The 17072-nt window shown below is 50.5% G+C and overlaps 3 protein-coding genes across 3 annotated transcripts in view; all 3 read right to left on the bottom strand.

Annotated features, from left to right (window-relative positions):
* NDST2 (N-deacetylase and N-sulfotransferase 2) overlaps positions 1-3835 on the bottom strand; it is a 6793-nt gene extending 2958 nt beyond the window's left edge. The window contains exons 1-6 of the mRNA XM_017519567.2: positions 2492-3835; positions 2220-2307; positions 1758-1912; positions 1392-1577; positions 1009-1137; positions 622-877 (exon numbers count right to left, since the gene is read on the bottom strand). Coding sequence (XP_017375056.1) covers positions 622-877; positions 1009-1137; positions 1392-1577; positions 1758-1912; positions 2220-2307; positions 2492-3496 — 1819 coding nt within the window. The 5' untranslated portion in view covers positions 3497-3835. The remainder of the gene's footprint in view (positions 1-621; positions 878-1008; positions 1138-1391; positions 1578-1757; positions 1913-2219; positions 2308-2491) is intronic.
* A 2088-nt stretch (positions 3836-5923) lies between these two features.
* On the bottom strand, positions 5924-7134 carry LOC108296953 (high osmolarity signaling protein SHO1-like). The gene is made up of 2 exons (XM_017519566.2): positions 6638-7134; positions 5924-6028 (listed from the first exon to the last, which is right to left on the bottom strand). Exons 1-2 carry the CDS (start codon positions 7042-7044, stop codon positions 5944-5946), a joined length of 492 nt encoding a protein of 163 aa, XP_017375055.1. The 5' UTR covers positions 7045-7134; the 3' UTR covers positions 5924-5943.
* Positions 7135-9418: 2284 nt separating this feature from the next.
* CAMK2G (calcium/calmodulin dependent protein kinase II gamma) overlaps positions 9419-17072 on the bottom strand; it is a gene marked incomplete at its 5' end in the record, with an annotated part of 8664 nt that continues 1010 nt past the window's right edge. The window contains 5 exons of the mRNA XM_017519512.1: positions 9419-11424; positions 11994-12238; positions 13661-13755; positions 14104-14179; positions 16137-16250. Of these exons, the coding sequence (XP_017375001.1) occupies positions 12006-12238; positions 13661-13755; positions 14104-14179; positions 16137-16250 (518 nt within the window). The remainder of the gene's footprint in view (positions 11425-11993; positions 12239-13660; positions 13756-14103; positions 14180-16136; positions 16251-17072) is intronic.

Genomic DNA, 17072 nt, shown 5'->3' with positions numbered 1-17072 from the left:
TTTTTTGAGATGGAGTGTCACTCTGTTGCCCAGGCTGGAGTGCAGTGGCGTGATCTTGGCTCACCGCAACCTGGGTTCAAGCGATTCTCCTGCCTCAGCCTCCCAAGTAGCTGGGACTATAGGCGCATGCCACCATGCCCAGCTGATTTTTTTGTATTTTAAGTAGACATGGAGTTTTGCTGTGTTAGCCAGGGTGGTCTCGATCTCCTGACCTCGTAATCTGCCCGCCTTGGCCTCCCAAAGTGCTGGAATTACAGGTGTGAAGCACTGCGCCCAGCTGGCCTAGTCTTGTCTTTTTTTTTTTTTGGTGTTATGACTCGGATGCCTAGTCTTGTCTTAAACCCTCCTACCCCAACTGGGTGCAATGGCTCATGCCTGTAATCTCAGCACTTTGGGAGGCCGAGGTGGGCAGATCACCTGCCGTCAGGAATTTGAGACCAGTTTGGCCAACATGGCGAAACCCTGTCTCTACTAAAAATAACAAGAAATTAGCCAGGTGTGGTGACGGGTGACTGTAATCCTAGCTACTGGGGAAGCTGCGGCAGGAGAATTGCTTGAACCCGGGAGGTGGAGGTTGCAGTAAGTGGAGATTTTACCAGTGTACTCCAGCCTGGGTGACACAGTGATCTGTCTCGAACAAACAAGAAAACCCTACCCCTATCATGTCTCTCATCAGCCTGAGCTCCACCTTTACCTGCCAAAGGGGGCTTCGCTCCTGAGGGAAAAGTTCAAAGTACTTCTGTGCAAGTGGGACAGGAGGAAGAGTCTGTAGGCGCAGCCGTGTCCAACACTGAAGGAAGCGCACCAAGCTCTCAAAGGTGTACAGGCCCAGCCGGTCATTTCCGTAATTGGACAAATGGGTCATAAAGATGCTGATCTGCAAGGGGGTGCCTGCATGTCAGATTTGGAGAGCCTATCCCACCTCTGAAATAGACTTGGTGAGTAAAGGTCCCAGCCTGCAAACACCTTGGCTCTACAATCTTCTAGCCCTTCCTCTTGGTACCTTACCGGATTAAGCAGCACTGTTAGAAAGAGCTCTCCACCTCGGATGCTTCGGTCTAGTTCACGAGAGCCTCCAGGATACTCATTATAGAAGATTGTGTGAGTGAAGAGGCCACATGTCTGCCGGGGCAGCACCTGGAAGGAAAAGAAGAAACATGAGATTTGAAAGATAGAATGAGAAGTAGATGAAGGACACTGGGATTTGGAAAGGACTCAGTCTAAAGTTATACCAATAAAGCTCTTACTAACGGTGTTAAATTTTTTCATCCTTCTACCCCCTCTTATGTACCCCCATACTTGGACTGGCAATTGACAGAACATAGGTCAATGCATGTTGAAAGCTGTTTAAATGTGCGAGTTTGATTCAAGTTTGTATTGAGAGTCCTCACCATAATGCCATTGTGAATGAAGCCACGGCGGTAGCGGGCAGGGCGGAGATGGGGATACTCCTCAGTGCTGGTCACCTGGATGCCCCACACAGATTTCCAGGCCTCATAGAGCTGCGTGTGGATGGGGTACACGCCCGAGTGGTGGGGGGCCACAGCATACCCCAGATCCGTGGGAATCCCATGCTCCTGGGAATGGCATAGACTCTCACCGACCTGGTGAGGTTTGGGGAGTGGCGGGTAAAGAGGGTGGGGCAGCCTCCACAGAAAGAAAAACACAAAGGGTAGGAAAAGGGTAGCCCATAAGGGGAAGGTTGAAAAGGAAGCATGGCTGGGAGAAAGTATGGGGAAGAGATCCAACAGTCTCACCAGAGCAAACTGTTTGTTGAGCCTCATCTGGTCAGCGAGCACGGAGCGATTGTGGAACAGGTGTGGCTGCATGTGGCTCCACATGTGGGGGAACCACCAGAACTCTCTGCGGTGCTTCAGCAGCATGTCGTCCCCTGCATCCTCCTCCTCTGTCCCTATGACCACACGCTGACCACTGACCACAGCCAGTCAGCCCCTGTTCCCGCCTTTGTTTTGTAACAACACTGACCAACTTCCATCCCTGGGACAACCCTACTGATCCTTGCCTAAGACATTCTATTTGCCCCACTGCCAATTTGCCCTCCAGCCACCCATGTGAACCTAAATTCATGCCCACTGGCTCCTTATAGTAGTCTGACCCCAAACCTTGACCCTTTTATCCAACTTGTCTATCCATGGAGGTAGACAGTAAAGGGACAGATCAAACTATGATATGCTGATGGAGTAGGAGAATAAGCTCACCAGTATGATAGAACTTGCCCGAGAAGCCCAAGTTGAAGGTGAAGTTGGGGACTAAGGTCCTGAGTTTGTTCTGGGTGGTCAACAGAGCCTGGGAAGAGTAGCAGAGACATGAGAAATCAGGAGAGCAGACTGAACAGGTAATAACACGAGAAGTAGCATTCTTCCTGCTTGGAAAGACAGAGAGTATACCTATGACAAGCTACGAATCAAGGGAGTCTGACAGGCCAGAGTGTGAGTAGCTTCTAAGAAGAAATTTAAGTGACAAGACTAACCTCAACATCAGCCACCTTCATGCGGGTCCCTTCCTTGCCCACAAAGATGTCATCAATGTCTACCAAGATGTAGCGGTCAAGGTCCAGGCAGAGGCGCTTGCCAGTGAGGTATGCAACAGCATCGACGAAGATAAGTTTGTGGAGCCAGAAGGAAAGGCCGTGGCCAAAGAGCACCCGCTGGATGCCATCATGAAGCCCCAGGTCCTGTACCACAGTGGGAAGCCGGGCCCGACGAGGAACCGGTCCTGGCACCAGGGGCTCAGCTGGCCGAAGGCTGGCAAGAAGCACTGGTTCATATGTACTGTGATTGGATTGGAAGATGGTCCAGTCATCACCAGGCAGTGGGCCTGGTTCTAGGCGGCTGGGGCGTGTGAGATGCAGTAGGGGTGCAGAAGGATTCACTTGGTAGTCCCGGAGCCCCAAGTTTGAGTGTAAAAAAAGGGGAAAGCCCTTGAGCTGGGCACTCAGTAGGCTGTGTTCATGGGCTCGGAAAAAGCCAATGATGCCCACACCATACTCCACACAGTACCGGTCTAACAGTTCCCGACTCCAGGCATCCAGGTTGACATACTTGAGCAGGTTCTCATAAATGACCAAGACATAGCGGCCATGGGTATTATCAGTCAATGTGGGCATGTCCCCTCGGCCAGGTGCCAGCTCAGTGCTATACCGAAAACGACTAGACTCCAGGATGGCCACAATTTCCTGCCCCAGCTGTGAGTATGCACTTTCCACAAACACAAGGACCACGGGTTCAGTTCGAGCTGTCTCTGGAGGCCTAGGGGGCCGAGGTGGAACTGGAGGCCGTGCAGGGCCAGGACCAGCTGCCCCACTGCTGCTGCAGTCTCCCAAAGGCAGGGGCAAAGGTTCCTTGGCCTTAGGGCTGGTGGACACATAGTACGCCAGGAAGCCCATGGAGCCCAGGCTGAAAGCGATCAGCAGCAGTATGAGGCGGTGCAGTTCCAGCTGCCGAGCTGGGCGTACCACCTTCCACAACTGGAGCATGGCGGGGGGGACGAAAAAAGGAGGGAATGGGGACCCCCTTAGGGGATGGGAGGTAGGAGTTCTATAGGCTAGGACTGTCTTGGAAGGCTAGAAGGACAGAAAAATAGGGGCAAGGGATTCCCTTAGGGGCCGTTTCCTTAAGAGGTGGCAACGAGTCACCTTAGTATAGGGTAAAGGAGGTAGAGGGGGAAGCAGGGGGCCACTATACAGAGACCACTAGTCTCAGGTCACCATGGCCCCCTGGCCCATGGCTTCAGGCTGCAAATCTTGCCAGGCTCTCCCCTTGGCCCTGGCTGAGTGCCTCACATCAAAGGTCAGTAAAGTTCAACCTCTGGCACGCCTACCTGTAAGAGAGAAATCAGTGGGTTACTCTTCTCTCTGAAACTGTCATTAATCCATTCTCCTCCCCATCCCATCTCTTACCTCCTGCTTACTGGCTAATCTGTTCTCAAAAAAAAAAAAAAAAAAAAAGCTACTGTAGGAGAACACAAGCTGAGGCCTATACCTTAGCTTCACAGCTTGTTCCCTTTCCCTTTCTTAGACACCCAAATGAATGTCCAAATTCTCCTCGATAAGCAAAGCTCAGAGATGGAGCAGTATATGCAAATGCTAGAAGGGAGCTAATTTCCCATCAACAAGAGGCTAAACATCCTAGAAGGCTAAAAACAGGCCTGCTCTGAAAGGAGTTCCTAGCCTGTGACTGAGCAGTTGGCCAGTGAGCAACAGCTCTGATCTTTCTGTGAGGAAGCCCCTTTTGGGGGCTTTATTTCAGAAAGCCCCAGAAGTCCCATGCTCAAATGAAATATCAGATAAGAAGGAACTCATGAGTCTATTAATCTTCCTCATCGATCAAACCCAACATCACAGCCAACAGAATTAACGAACTTGCAGTCAGGCGGACACTATGGTGAGGGAGTTCAAAAGGAAAGAGTGGTCCTCATGATAGCTAATCATTCTACCAGTTTCCAAACCCAGAACTTAGGACTCCCTTACCCGTTGCTTGTGAAACATTACCTGCCCCTGACCTTCACATCAACTATGCCGGTCAGGAAAGGAGATAAAAATGTAACCCCAGGGCAGGCCATACACTGGGCGCTGAGAAAAGCCAGACAGCTGAGTCCACTCTAGTTCTCCTTCCTAACTTAGCCAAAGTGGTTCTACAACCCTATTCTTGAACAGCTCAGAAGAATCCCTGAACTAGCCTGGAGAGACATGAGGTATTGAAGCCAGTTACACAAATAGGACAACTTGAGTAAGGACTGGATGACAGAGAGCAATAGGAACTTAAGTCATATCCAGCCAATGACAGAAAAAAAGAGTCAGGACAGTGTGATCAGAAAACAGTTTTAAGGAAGCCTAATTTTGGGGACCTCTTTTGTTTTATTTATAATTTTCGAGATGGAGTCTTGCTCTGTCACTCAGAATAGGTGGTGTGATTATAGCCTACTGCAGCCTCGAACTCCTGGGCTCAAGTGATCCTCCCACCTCAGCCTCTCATGTAGGTGAGACTACAGCTGTGCACCACCACGCCCTACTAATTTTTAATTTTTTTTTAAGAGATGGGGCCTTGCTATGTTGCCCAGGCTGTTGAACTCCTGGGCTCATGCAATCCTCCTGCCTCAGCCTCTTATGTTCTTTTTCTTAAATCGACTGCTTCTAAAAGTTTTATTGTCACTATCCTCACCTCAGCCTCCTCATAAGGCTGGCAATCTGTCTCTACCACCCACCCCCATATACACACATCTCGGGTGATAAGGCAGAGCTGGGGTCTTTCAGAATTGACAAGAGATGATTTAAAAACAGTTCAGGTCAGGCATGGTGCCTCACACCTGTAATCCTAGTGCCGTGGAAGGCCAAGGCAGACCGATCACCTGAGGTCACGAATTTGAGACGAGCCTGGCCAACATGATGAAACCCCATATCTACTGCAAATACAAAAATTAGCTGGGCATGGTGGTGGGCGCCTGTAGTCCCAGCTACTCGGGAGGCTGAAGCTGAAGAATCACCTGAACCCGGGAGGCGGACGTTGCAGTGAGCTGAGATCGCACCACTGCACTCCAGCCTGGGTGACAGAGTGAGACTCTGGCAAAAAAACAAAACAAAACAACAGTTCGGCTTTGGCCCAGGTAAAACTAACGACATGAGAAGAGAGCTGGGGGAGAGAATCAAAATGGTGATGGGAAGGGGTGAATGCCAAGAATCTGATGTAACTTTAAAGAAAACATCGTAGCGAGGAGGTCACTGACGGGAAGTCGGTACTCAGGGTATATCACCCCAAATTTGAGAACTTACAACTTGCCAGCCATTTTTCTAAGAGCTTTACATATATTTAATCCTTACACCAGCCCTAAGAGGTAGGGAAGAGGTACATGCTCCATTATCCCCATTTCACATATGAGTAACTTGAAGTCCAGAGAAGCTTAGAAACTTGCCCAGGGTCACACAGCTCAGTCGGTGGGAGGGCTGGGATTCGCCGTCAGGCCTGTCAAGCTCCAGAGCCGCGTTCTTGGCCGCTGCATTTTAGCTTCATACCTGGAAGCAGCAGCAAGGTTTAGGGAAGGGGCACCGTGGGCACTGCGGGCACCGCAGGCCGGGGCCAGTGAACACTGAGGGCCAGGAGGGCTGGGCAAGGTGGGTGTGTGCCGGGCGGGAGGTCTCAGAGGAGGGCGAAGCCAAACGGGGGCCGGGCCTGGACTGGGGGAGGCCGGGACGGCCAGAGTAGCGGCGCGGAGGCTGCGGGCGGGGGCGCCGAGGGGGCTGGGGGCCGGCGGGCGGGGGAGCCTCGCCGACGGGAGACGCAGGCACAGGTGGATGCGAAGAGCGCCCCGGATGTGGGACACCAAAGGGGAAGGAGCCACGGGCACGCGGAGGCGACTCCAGAGTGACATCGAGACAGGGTCTGGGATGGGAGAACCCTGAGGGAAGGAGGGAGCCCGCTCGGTCCTAAGGGGAGCGAGGCGGCTCTGAGGGAGGCCGGCGGAAGGAACCCGGGGCGCGGCGCGAGCTGGGCCGCTCGGGACGACCCTGCTGGTGGTGATGGTGGCAACACTCGAGGGAGTCTGTGGGAGGGAGTCTGTGGGGCGGGGGGGAACTGAGCGCGACGGTGGGCGGGTGTGGGGGGTCTCCTCAAAGGCAGCTCACCCGTAGGACTGGGCGGCGTCCCCGCTGTCCCCGGGCTCCGCCGCGTCCCGGGGCTGCCCGGCTTCCCTGCTGTCGGGGCCACGGGCCGCGTCGCGGCTGCTCCGCCATCTCTGAGAGAACGCTCTGCCGCAGCCTGGCCCAACCACCGCTCCCACCGGGGGAGGCGGCGCGCCGCCGCTAGTGGCACCCGCTCGGTTCCACTGGCTCCAGCCCGGGCAGCCGCGCGACCTCGGTGCCAGGACACCAAGAGGCCCTCCACAGTGCCTGGCCGAGCTGCAGCCTCCGAGACGGCGGGCTCCGCGCCCCGCCCGCGGAAGCGCACCCCCGCCTCCCCGCACGATGGCACCGCCCGCCGAGCGTCTGGCAAAGCTGCTCCGGAACAGGGGCGGGCTCAGGCCTGGGCTCATCCACTCAGCCCCGGGGAGGGGGAGCCGGGCCGGCCCACTCGGGGAGGGGAGGAAACGGAGCGGTCCAGCCAGGGGCGGGGCAAGGGGCGGGGCGATGCCCTTAGCCGGCCCCCAGGGCACCCACTCTCCCTCCCTGCCTCGCCTCCGCAGCACCTAGCACTGGTTGGAGGCTGAGGAGTATATAAGTTTTTTTTTTTTTTTTTTTTTTGAGTGGGAGTCTCACTCTGTCGCCGGGGCTGGAGTGCAGTGGCGCGATCTCGGCTCACTGCAACCTCCGCTTTCCCGGTTCAAGCCATTCTCCTGCCTCAGCCTCCTGAGTAGCTGGGATTACAGGCGCCCGCCACTACGCCCAGCTAATTTTTTGTATTTTTAATAGGGACGGGGTTTCACCATGTTGGCCAGGCTGGTCTCCAACTCCTGACCTCCGTGATTCGCCCGCCTCGGCCTCCCAGGTGCTGGGATTATAGGCATGAGGAAGTTTTATTCTCAAAAGGACCCAAAGGGAGCAGGAGGGGAGGTACCTCTCTCCAACCTAGTAACCCAGGCTGCTGAATTTTTTTTTTTTTTTTTTTNAGGCTATTTAGAAGTGTGTTTTTATTCATTTCCAAACGTGGGGTTTCTCTAGTTTCTTTTTGGTTGATTTCTAGCTCAGTGACATTATAGTCAGAATACACACTTTGGATGATTTCAATCGTGGAAATTTGTTGAAACTTGCTTTATGGCCCTGTCCAAAAAAAAAATGGTTCGTTTACGGTCATCATAAAAATGGCCAATTTTTATAGATACTCTGTGTGCTTGGAAAGAATTTGTATTGTGCTCTCATTGACTTTGTCATTCCATTCTGTATATGTTTACTAAGCCACATTTGCTAATGACATTGCTCAAATCTTATATAATTTTACTATTTTGAAGGCTATTTCTCTCAATAACTGAGAAAAATGTATTCAAATTTCCCTCTTGTGATTATAGATTTGTTTATTTCTTTTCTTATTTCTTCCTATTTTTATTTTTTTAACCTTAGTTTCTAGTTGGACTAGAATATTCTTCCCAGTTTGCTTTATATTTCAAGAGCTTGTTTTGAGGAACATAAAAATATAGAAGTCTTTCTTACAATTTTTACAAATGTAAGCTGAATTTGTTTTATGTTTTTTTTAAGTCCTGGTAATGTTTGTGCTTTTTCTCGCCAGAGATTTGTCATATATTTTACTTTTTTTATGTTTGTTGCCCTTTTGTTCTATGTTTATTTGTGTTCTTTGTTAGTTTCTTCCATTTTCTCACAATTTATTTTGCTATAATTTCTCTAACTTTTTAAAATGAAGTTTTTAGGTTTCTTCTTATACAAACATTTTAGGATATAACACTTGTTCTTTGTATTATTTTAGCTGAATTTGCAAATTTTTATCTATATTTTAATATTGATATGTCCTAAACATTTTCTAACTCCATTATGATTTTCTTACATTTATGAGCTATTCAGAAATATTTTTAAAATATTATATATATATGTGTGTGTGTGTGTGTGTGTGTGTGTGTATGTGTGTGTGTGTCCTAGTTGTTATTTTTGTTTTTAATTTATAATTTGATTTTGTTGTAGTCAGAGAATGTGGTCGGTATGATACTTATTCTTTGAAATTTGCCCTAGTCTAGGTAACACATAGTCAATTTTCACAATTATTCCATGTAAAAATATGTATTTGCTTGTTGTTTGGTTAAGGATTCTGTGTATATTCACTAGATGAAGATTCCTTTATCATTTGTGTTCTTCAGATCTATTATGGCCTTACTAAATTTTGTCTGCTTTATTTATTGTTCACTGAGAGAACTTTCCCATTACAATTGTGGATTTCTCAGTTTCTTCCTGTAATTTAGTCATGTTTTGTTTCATTGTTTAATGGGCCTTAAGACTGTAGTATTATGGTCCAATTGGTTTAAACTGTTGTGTGTTCCTGGAGAATTTAACCCTTTATTATTATTTGGTGACTTTCTTTTCTTTTTTTTTTTTTTTTTTTTTTTTTTTTTTTTTTTTTTTTTTTTTTTTTTTGAGTTGGAGTCTTGCTTGGTCGCCAGGCTGGAGCGCCGTGGGGCAATCTCGGCTCACTGCAACCTCCCCCTCCCGGGTTCAAGTGTTTCTCCTGCCTCAGCCTTCCAAGTAGCTGGCATTACAGGCACACGCCACCACGCCTAGCTAATTTTTGTATTTTTAGTAGAGACAGAGTTTCACCATGTTGGCCGGGATGGTCTCCATCTCTTGGTCTCGTGATCCCACCTTGGCCTCCCAAAGTGCTGGGATTACAGGCGTGAGCCACCCGCGCAGGACCCAGGCTGCTAAAATCTACACCTCTGGCTGTAAGCCTCCAACAGCAGTAACACAATGGACTGTTTAGAGGTTATTTTATTAAATATCTTCAGTTCAAGGTTTCCTTGTAACAAAGCTATGAAGGGTCTACCAACATTCAGAACAAACACTATTTTTAAATTATTTCTATGTCATGCAAAAATTCTGCATCAAATGCCTTCCATTTCTTGTTTAAAAGGTGATTTTTTTTTCATAGTCTATTGTCTATAGATGCTGACATTAGCCCCAGAAGAGGAGTAAGAATGCTAAGAAGTAGGGCTGGAGCAGCCATATGAAGCTATGGGTCTCAATAAATTCTAAGACCATATGTCTTCAAACCAGCGAAACGAAACCCTGTGGTGAAGGGATCTGCGTGCTGGCACTGCAGACTGCAGGGCAGGAAAGGGCTAGGGCCCAGGGGCTGGGACATGCATGAGGTGCTCGGAGGAGCCTGGCTAAATCCAAGCACCAGCACCTGTGAGTCTGCTCTCTTCTCAGCTGTCTCCCAAGTAAACCTGTAGCTTTGCCTCTTCTCCCAGCTCTTGTGCCTCCTGAAGGTAGTCCAGAAAGCTGGAATCTACCCACCTTTACCCCAAAAGTGCAGATGTTTGTGCAGATAAATCTGCAGTGTTGTTTTGAGGGAAACCAAGGCCATAACCAATTGCTCCTCCATTATCTTCTCTGCTATCTGCTTAGGGTATAGATCTCTTCCTCCTGGAATGGAACTCCTTGAGCACAGAGAGGGACAATGAAGGTAGAAGCCTTGGCTCTGGACACCTCTTTTGGGTTACATGCGGGGAGAGGTGATGCCCATGCAGATTGTCCAGCAGTAAGTCTATTCTTCAGTTGGTCAATAAAGAGGCCTCTGTAAGGACACCTCTTCTTCTTGCCAGAGCAGTCAGGTCAATCTCAAAGACAGGAAAAGAGATGGACGTGCAGCAAGGAAGAATAAGAAGGGAGGCAGCCCCAAGGGCAGCCTGAATGCATAGAAATGACCATCACCTCTTCTCCCACTGCCTCATTCCTCCCATTCCACAGTAGCACTTGGCAGAGTGCCCAGGCCCCGATGAGGGTCAGCATGGGGACCACCACCATGAAAAGGCAAGACAAAGATGGTCCAGATCAGCACAGAAACAACCGCCAAAGGCAGCACGGGGAGCCCTGACTAGGGCCCGGCTCTCTCCTTGCTGAGTTAGAAGAAAACACGAAGCAAAGCAGCAGCAACCCCTCCCCCTCCTAGCTGCAGGCATAAGGCCTCAATATCAGGGCCCACATGCATTGTGCATCCTATAGAAATGGATGAGTGAGTGAGTGCATGTCAGACTAACACGAGGTTTCTCATCGGCTTCATGGCGGGCACACTTCTGCAGCACCAATTCTCTTCCTTTCTACACTAAATGAGACAGTACAGCAACGTCCAGGCCCTTAGTCCTGAGGCCACCACTTCTCAGCTGCCTCCACAGCAGGCTGGGAGCTCTTCGTTCTCTCCCAAGTAGGTCTGATGGTCACGATGTTCTCATCAGCCTCATTCTAGGCACCTATGCAAGTTCCAAAGAAGTCCATTCCTAGACCTGGGGTAAGCATGCCACCTCAGGAGCTGCAATCACATCACAGCTCCCAAACCTCTGTCAGAGTTCTTGCCTGATCCCCTTGAGTCCATGGGGACCAGAGGCCAAGCTCACCTCTTCAAGGCCGGTGGGTGAGCCTGCTGCTCATGCCAGGATGGACCTCATACAAACTCCTGCCTTCTTGCCAACCCAAGGGCTGTCGGTGGTTTTAAAACGCATCATGGTACGGATTCCTTTTTTTTTTTTTAAACAAACTTTTTTTCTTTTTTTTCTTAAATGTAAAAAACACCTCGGTACAGCAGAGACAGACACGAAGGGCGGGCGGGAGGGCTGCATGCAGGGGCGTGCATTGGCTGCTGCCGCTTTTGTAATTGAATTGTTTTAAACCTCAAACAAACAGGACTGCCGCTGTCACTCAGGCCCTCCAGAGCCACTGGCTGCGAAGGTTCGACCTCTGGCTGGAATCTCCTAATGCCCCTGTCAAACAGGACAGAACGTGGTAACAGAACAGAGGACAATGAGCACACGGATGAGTTCCAGTAACTTCAGCACGCTATACACGTTGCCAAGTCTGCCTGAGAAGGTGGGGAAAGTGGGTGAAGCTAATGTTTAAATACAAAACTGCCTCCCATTTGCTAAGCACTTAAGTGTTTTACTTACAGTATCTTACTTAATCTTCACAATGATTAAATGAGGTAGGCACCACTCTTTGCCTTTTTTTGACAGCTAAGGAAACTCAGTTTAGGGAGGGGAAGTAGCCTGTCTGAGGTCACCCAATTTGGAGTCATGGAGCCAGATTGGGTGATTTCCAAGCGTAACTTATTGAAACCATTCTGCCCAGGTTTTGCCAGTCCTCTGGGATCACACACCTGAACTCAGGACCATGTGACTCTAACTAAAGCCTATAGATTTTCTATTCTGTTAGGCTGAGTTTAGATTTCGTAAGTCTCCTCTCCCAGGCCACCTCCCAGCCTTCTCTTCTTCCTCTGACCCCACCGGTCTGTCCCAGGCCCTCCCAGCCCCTCTCCCCCAACAACCAAGTGCACCTGTGGCTGAGCTCACTGCAGCGGTGCGGCAGGGGCCCCTGAGCAGTGATAGTGGACATTGAGCCACTTGCCATCCCGACGGTGCCAGACCCGGGTCTCTTCCGACTGGCTGGTACGAGGCCGACCCTGCCCGTCGATGTACTGGGTGAGGCGGATGTAGGCGATGCATGCTGCGTCCTCCCCAATCACGTGGACATGTGGGTTTAGGATGGTGGTATGGATGGGCTTGCTGTTCTTGGACAGGACTGCAGGGCAGGGTCAGGTAGGTAAGAGGACATCAGGCCTGGGCACCTGCATTTTACTCCCAGCCTGTACTTCCAAGTCTTACCATCTCCCCAGCACCAAGTCCCCTCAACACCCTCCAGAGGTCAAGATACCACATTACATTAGTCTCCCTTATCCAAAAGGAACAGAAAGTGGGTAACAATGATAGTAGCAGCTGCTCTTTTAATCAGGCATTGTGCCGGGAGTTTTACATGCCCAAACTGTATTTCTTGGTGGACAATATTTTCTTCATTATAAGATAAGGAAATAGGTTCAAGGAATAATTTGCTCAAATGACACACCTGAACTCAGGACTGTGTGACTCTAACTAAAGCCTATAGATTTTCTATTCTGTTAGGCTGAGTTTAGATTTCATAAGGCTCAGCTTGCCCCTAGCTAGGGCTGCAGAGCAAAATCATGAACTTAAACCATTCAAAATTGATTTGTAATTTTTTTTAAAGGCACCAAAGCTGAAATAGAATCACCAAAGCACCAAGCTCAGGATATTCCCAGGTTCTCTGGGGAAAAGGCAAAAGAAGGTGGATTGCCATTATTAGCATATGCTGTGAAAATTGTTGCTTTTATTGAGATTCACATTTTAGTTCAATTCAAACGTCAGACAGGGGCTACATGCCACCTTCCTAGAACTAATATAAACTCTGGAATTACTTCTGGCTAATAGAATTACTTAGATAGCTGAGAGCTTACATAGGCAGCTGAGATGTGATAGGGTGGGAGTCAGCAGAGAAGTTAGTGACTAACTACACCTCAGGGCAGGATAGGGAAGGCCCCCCATAAAATGGGAAGAGATAAAAATAAGGAGGGGGAGGGTCTCATAGAGTAGAGAGGAAGATGGGAGGGCGTGATGATTCAGCTTCTTATCCCCTTATCTTCCACGAACTGTCCAGAATGTACACCACCCCCCATACAGGACGCCTGCCTTCCTCCATAGTCAGGAAGATTCTAGCCACAACTTCCGATCTCACAAATCACCAACGGTGCCCTGGTTTGCCCATTCTTATCCTGATTTTAATTTCCTCTACCGTGAAACCTGCAGACACAGAGCTTAGTTCTTATGTGCTAAGATCATCTCAACCTAATCTCAAAGGGTTTCCAGTCCTTGGAAAGAGGTGAGGCTTAAAGAAATAAGTGAACTTGATTGTGGTGACTGGCATTGCCACGAAGCAGCTGCAGAATGAATGGGCACTTGGGGATCAGGAGCAGTGCCCTCAAAGGTGCCTGTTTATGACCATCGGGGCACAAGGAGGCAAGCATATAGAGTAGAGCAGCATGAAGGTCAAATAAGGGAAAAGTGGGCAACTGGGATGAGAAGGTGAGCAGGAGACAGAAGCAAAGGGGTGAAGGGGCAGGCAGGAGTATATCAGCAGCACGAACCCACTCACGATTCTCAAAGTAAAACTTATGGAAATCCATCCCCTCCACGAGGTTACCAAGGGCCTCAGGCTCAAAGGAAGTGAGGCCTGGATCACAAATCTTCCTGCAGGGGGGGAGAAAAAAAGGCAGCCTGTCAGGCTTCTATGGAGTGACTTGTCTTCCTTCCCCATCAGTGGTGTCTATCCAGTAGCAGCAGGCTAGCTGTGGCCATGCCAGACAAGTCAGCGAAGATCTTCCAGGTCTGCCTATTGAGTCACTCAGCCCTGTGCTTTGGGCCCACTGCCAGGACACCATGGGTGAGCTCAGGGAATCTACCTGGAAGAGTTCCCAACTTAGGAAAGCTTAATTCAGATACTTTGCCCAAAGTCCAACTTCCCTTTCCTCAGGGTCCTAACAGTTGTCTGGAGGCAGGGAAGGCATTGGGAGATGACTTAGATGGGTGTCTACTTACGTGTAGGCGTCAAAGTCCCCATTGTTGATGGCTTCAATCAGCTGTTCTGTGATCTTAATGATCTCCTGTTTTCGCACTGTAGGGGAGAAAAATCCATCAATTTACTTACTGGGGAACCTCCCAAGTGACAGAGAGCCTTCCCCAGTCCCCAGGGAGTCCCTGTGATCGCTGTGACAAAGACATCCCTCTTCTCGGTCTCTAGGGCCCTTGGCAGGAAGAGTGAGCCCACCTTCCCTTCTACCTCCCTCTCTGCAGTCTGCAGAGACAATAACTACCACCTCCTGAAGCCCAGCCATTAGTTACAGATCTTTGGCCTTTGCCTCCCTCTCCATCAACAACCAGGTTGTGGAAAACACACTTGCCTTTAACAGGTGAGGAGACTGGTACATCCTGAATGCTGTGAGGCCCTCCCCTGTATGAGCAGCCTCTCTCACAAGTATCTCCCAATAAGGCTGCTTCCACCCCCAATTTACTTCTTTCACCTAAAGGGGCTCAGTCAGGTCTCAATCACCACCCCTACTCTTAGCCCTCATTCAATGGCCAGGACCCAGCCCTGGGCGACAGGCAGCCTGACAGCAGAACCCAGCTACGGCTGGGGTGCCGAAGGACCAGCAGAGCCCTAGGATGGATGCTTCCCACTGCTCATCAACTCCATAGGGCTTTTCTGGGAGGAACGATCCCGGAATTGTAAAAACTTGTGACAAGCGTCTACCTGAGAGGCTGCTCCATTTACCTCTCAAGGCTTGGGAAAGCTGTACATTTCACACCAGCTCTCATGCCAGGATGTGTTCCTCAGGAAAATCAGAAAGGGCTCAGGCTGACAGGCAGGCAGAGATGGTGCCCACCAGAACCCTCCTCCCCACCCCATCCCAAGCCAATACAGGTCCTGCCAGCAAGGGCTTCTCTAACAGGGAATACCACTAGCAGCAGGGACTGCTGCCAGGGTAAGAGAGGGCTCAGATTGAGCTTGGGCTCATCCTAACCTGAGCCCTGGGCTGGCCCAGGCCACAAGTCTTTCCTATAGGAGCAAAAGGCTGCAAGACAACTGCAAGCGTTAGACCACCACCACCACGGCCCAGCTGGGCCAGCACAGCCAAGCAGCACAGCAGGGACAGGGCAGCACAGCCAAAGGCGCATCCAGGAAGGGCCCCACAGCCATCAGCCCTGCTAGGCCTCAGCTCCAGGTGAGCAAGCAGTAGGTTAGGGGAAGCAAAGAGTTCAATCAGCTTCCTAAAGTAGCAGGCAGGTGTGCACCCACAACACACACACCCTCTCCAACCCCCCTAGACCCATCTAGACGACCTGACTGGGGCCCCACGGGTGAAGAGGGTTGTGCTTAGAAACTCTACAAGGATAGATGGTGGGAGGAAAGGCAGCAGACAAAGGCATCCTCCAGCACAGGTATAACTACAAATATGAGGATGAGCTACTGATGACCCATCGAGGCACCGTATCAAGACTTCCTACTGCCTCGTCTGTTTTCTAACAAGACTCTGAAGTGCGTGCCATTTTATTTCCACATTACAGATAAGGAACCTGCAGCTCTGGGAAGTTAAACTTCACACTCTTGAAGGCAGTGTGGCTGGGATTTAAACTCAGATCTGTCTTGCCTCTGACTCTATGTTCTTAATATGTTATGCTGAGCCTCAGGAAGCACTACATCCCCAACACAGTTCCTTGTTGGCACGATTTCCCCCATCACCCCCCTCTCACCCCACAGACCTGACTTCTGACTCTGCCCTTCTTCCTGGCTCGCTGAGGCAAAGTCCATGGCATATCCCAGGGGCTTCTACACCCCCAACCCCTAGGCCATGTTCTTCCACCCCTCTTCCTTCTTTGGGCCCCAGACTCAGGGGCCCTGGCATGGTCTCAACAGCACCTCTAATCGTCCCCCCACCCCTAGCAGACACTGTGCTCCCGGAGCTTACTAGCATGGGAAGCTGGGCTGGGCTGACAGCTCTGGTGGGGGTCCCTTAGGGGCTTCAGGACGAGCCAGGGAGACGGAAGCCAGAATATGCCTCCCTCACACTTACTGGCTGAGGAGCAGAGAGAAGGCTGGGGCTGCATGCCTGTAGAGGGGGCTGTTCTGTCCCGGGAGCTCCGTCCTTCAGGCACCGAGCTGCCATTCCCAGTGCGGAGCGGGGCAGCTAGCCAGCCAGGGCAGGGCAGGGCAGGGCAAGGCAGAGCAGCCAAAACAAACAGAACAAGGCAGGTGAGCGAGCAAGCCGGACAGGACCCGAGCCCGTGGCGATGCAGAGCCGGGGCAAGGGGACGCCTCACGTCGGGCTGCTGTGGACACTGGACCACATCCCACGCCGCCACCTCTGCCAGAGAGGCCTCCCAGCTGATGGCACCAAGCAGGTGCCCATATCTGGACTGTGGCTTCCAGACAAGCCTTACAACAGCCTGTCCAAGGACCCCTGCTCCCAGGGAAGATGTTCCAGGGAGCCAGGCCACAGGGTCCAGAGTGCCCAGCAGCGCCGGAATCGAACCGATCTGACCTCTCTCACAGGGCACTGGAGCTACTATGGTTCACTTTCTTGCTTTCTGTTTTCTCTTTTTTTGGTTCCAAAAGGGTTGGTGTTCCCTTGCCACCCCGGGCATGCTCTCCCAGCTCTGTCCCATAGTGTTCCTCTGTTTTTTTCTGATGGCCTGGCCCAAGGTCACTTACTAAATTCAGGCAAAGGGAGCGATTCCAGGAGGTCCAACCAAAGAGCAGGACAGAGATTCCCAGAGGTCTGGCTTGCTATGCCCTTCCACCCCGCCCCCAGCACTCTAGCCAGGCCCAAGCTTAGGCTGGTGGTCCTTACGGGGTCATGAGGACATGACCAAGTGTGGCCTCACGGTTGTCAGATTCATTCCAACACCATCATTCAGGCTAAGATCTTAGGACTAGAGTGACCAACTCATCTCAGTGTTCCCATGACTATCTGGGTTTTACATTTATATATATATATATATATATATAT

The sequence above is a fragment of the Cebus imitator genome, unplaced genomic scaffold (genome assembly GCF_001604975.1).
Source record: "Cebus imitator isolate Cc_AM_T3 unplaced genomic scaffold, Cebus_imitator-1.0 Scaffold755, whole genome shotgun sequence".
Lineage (NCBI taxonomy): Eukaryota > Metazoa > Chordata > Mammalia > Primates > Cebidae > Cebus > Cebus imitator.
Note: the sequence above shows the minus strand (reverse complement) of the source record. Positions and strands in the feature narration are given on the sequence as shown.

Coding starts and splice junctions, on each gene's coding strand:
- LOC108296953 (XM_017519566.2), bottom strand. CDS start 7,044: ATGAGCCCAGGCCTGAGCCCGCCCCTGTTCCGGAGCAGCTTTGCCAGA. Junction 6,029..6,637: donor GACGCCGCCCAGTCCTACGG/GTGAGCTGCCTT, acceptor TGCTGCTTCCAG/GTATGAAGCTAAAATGCAGC.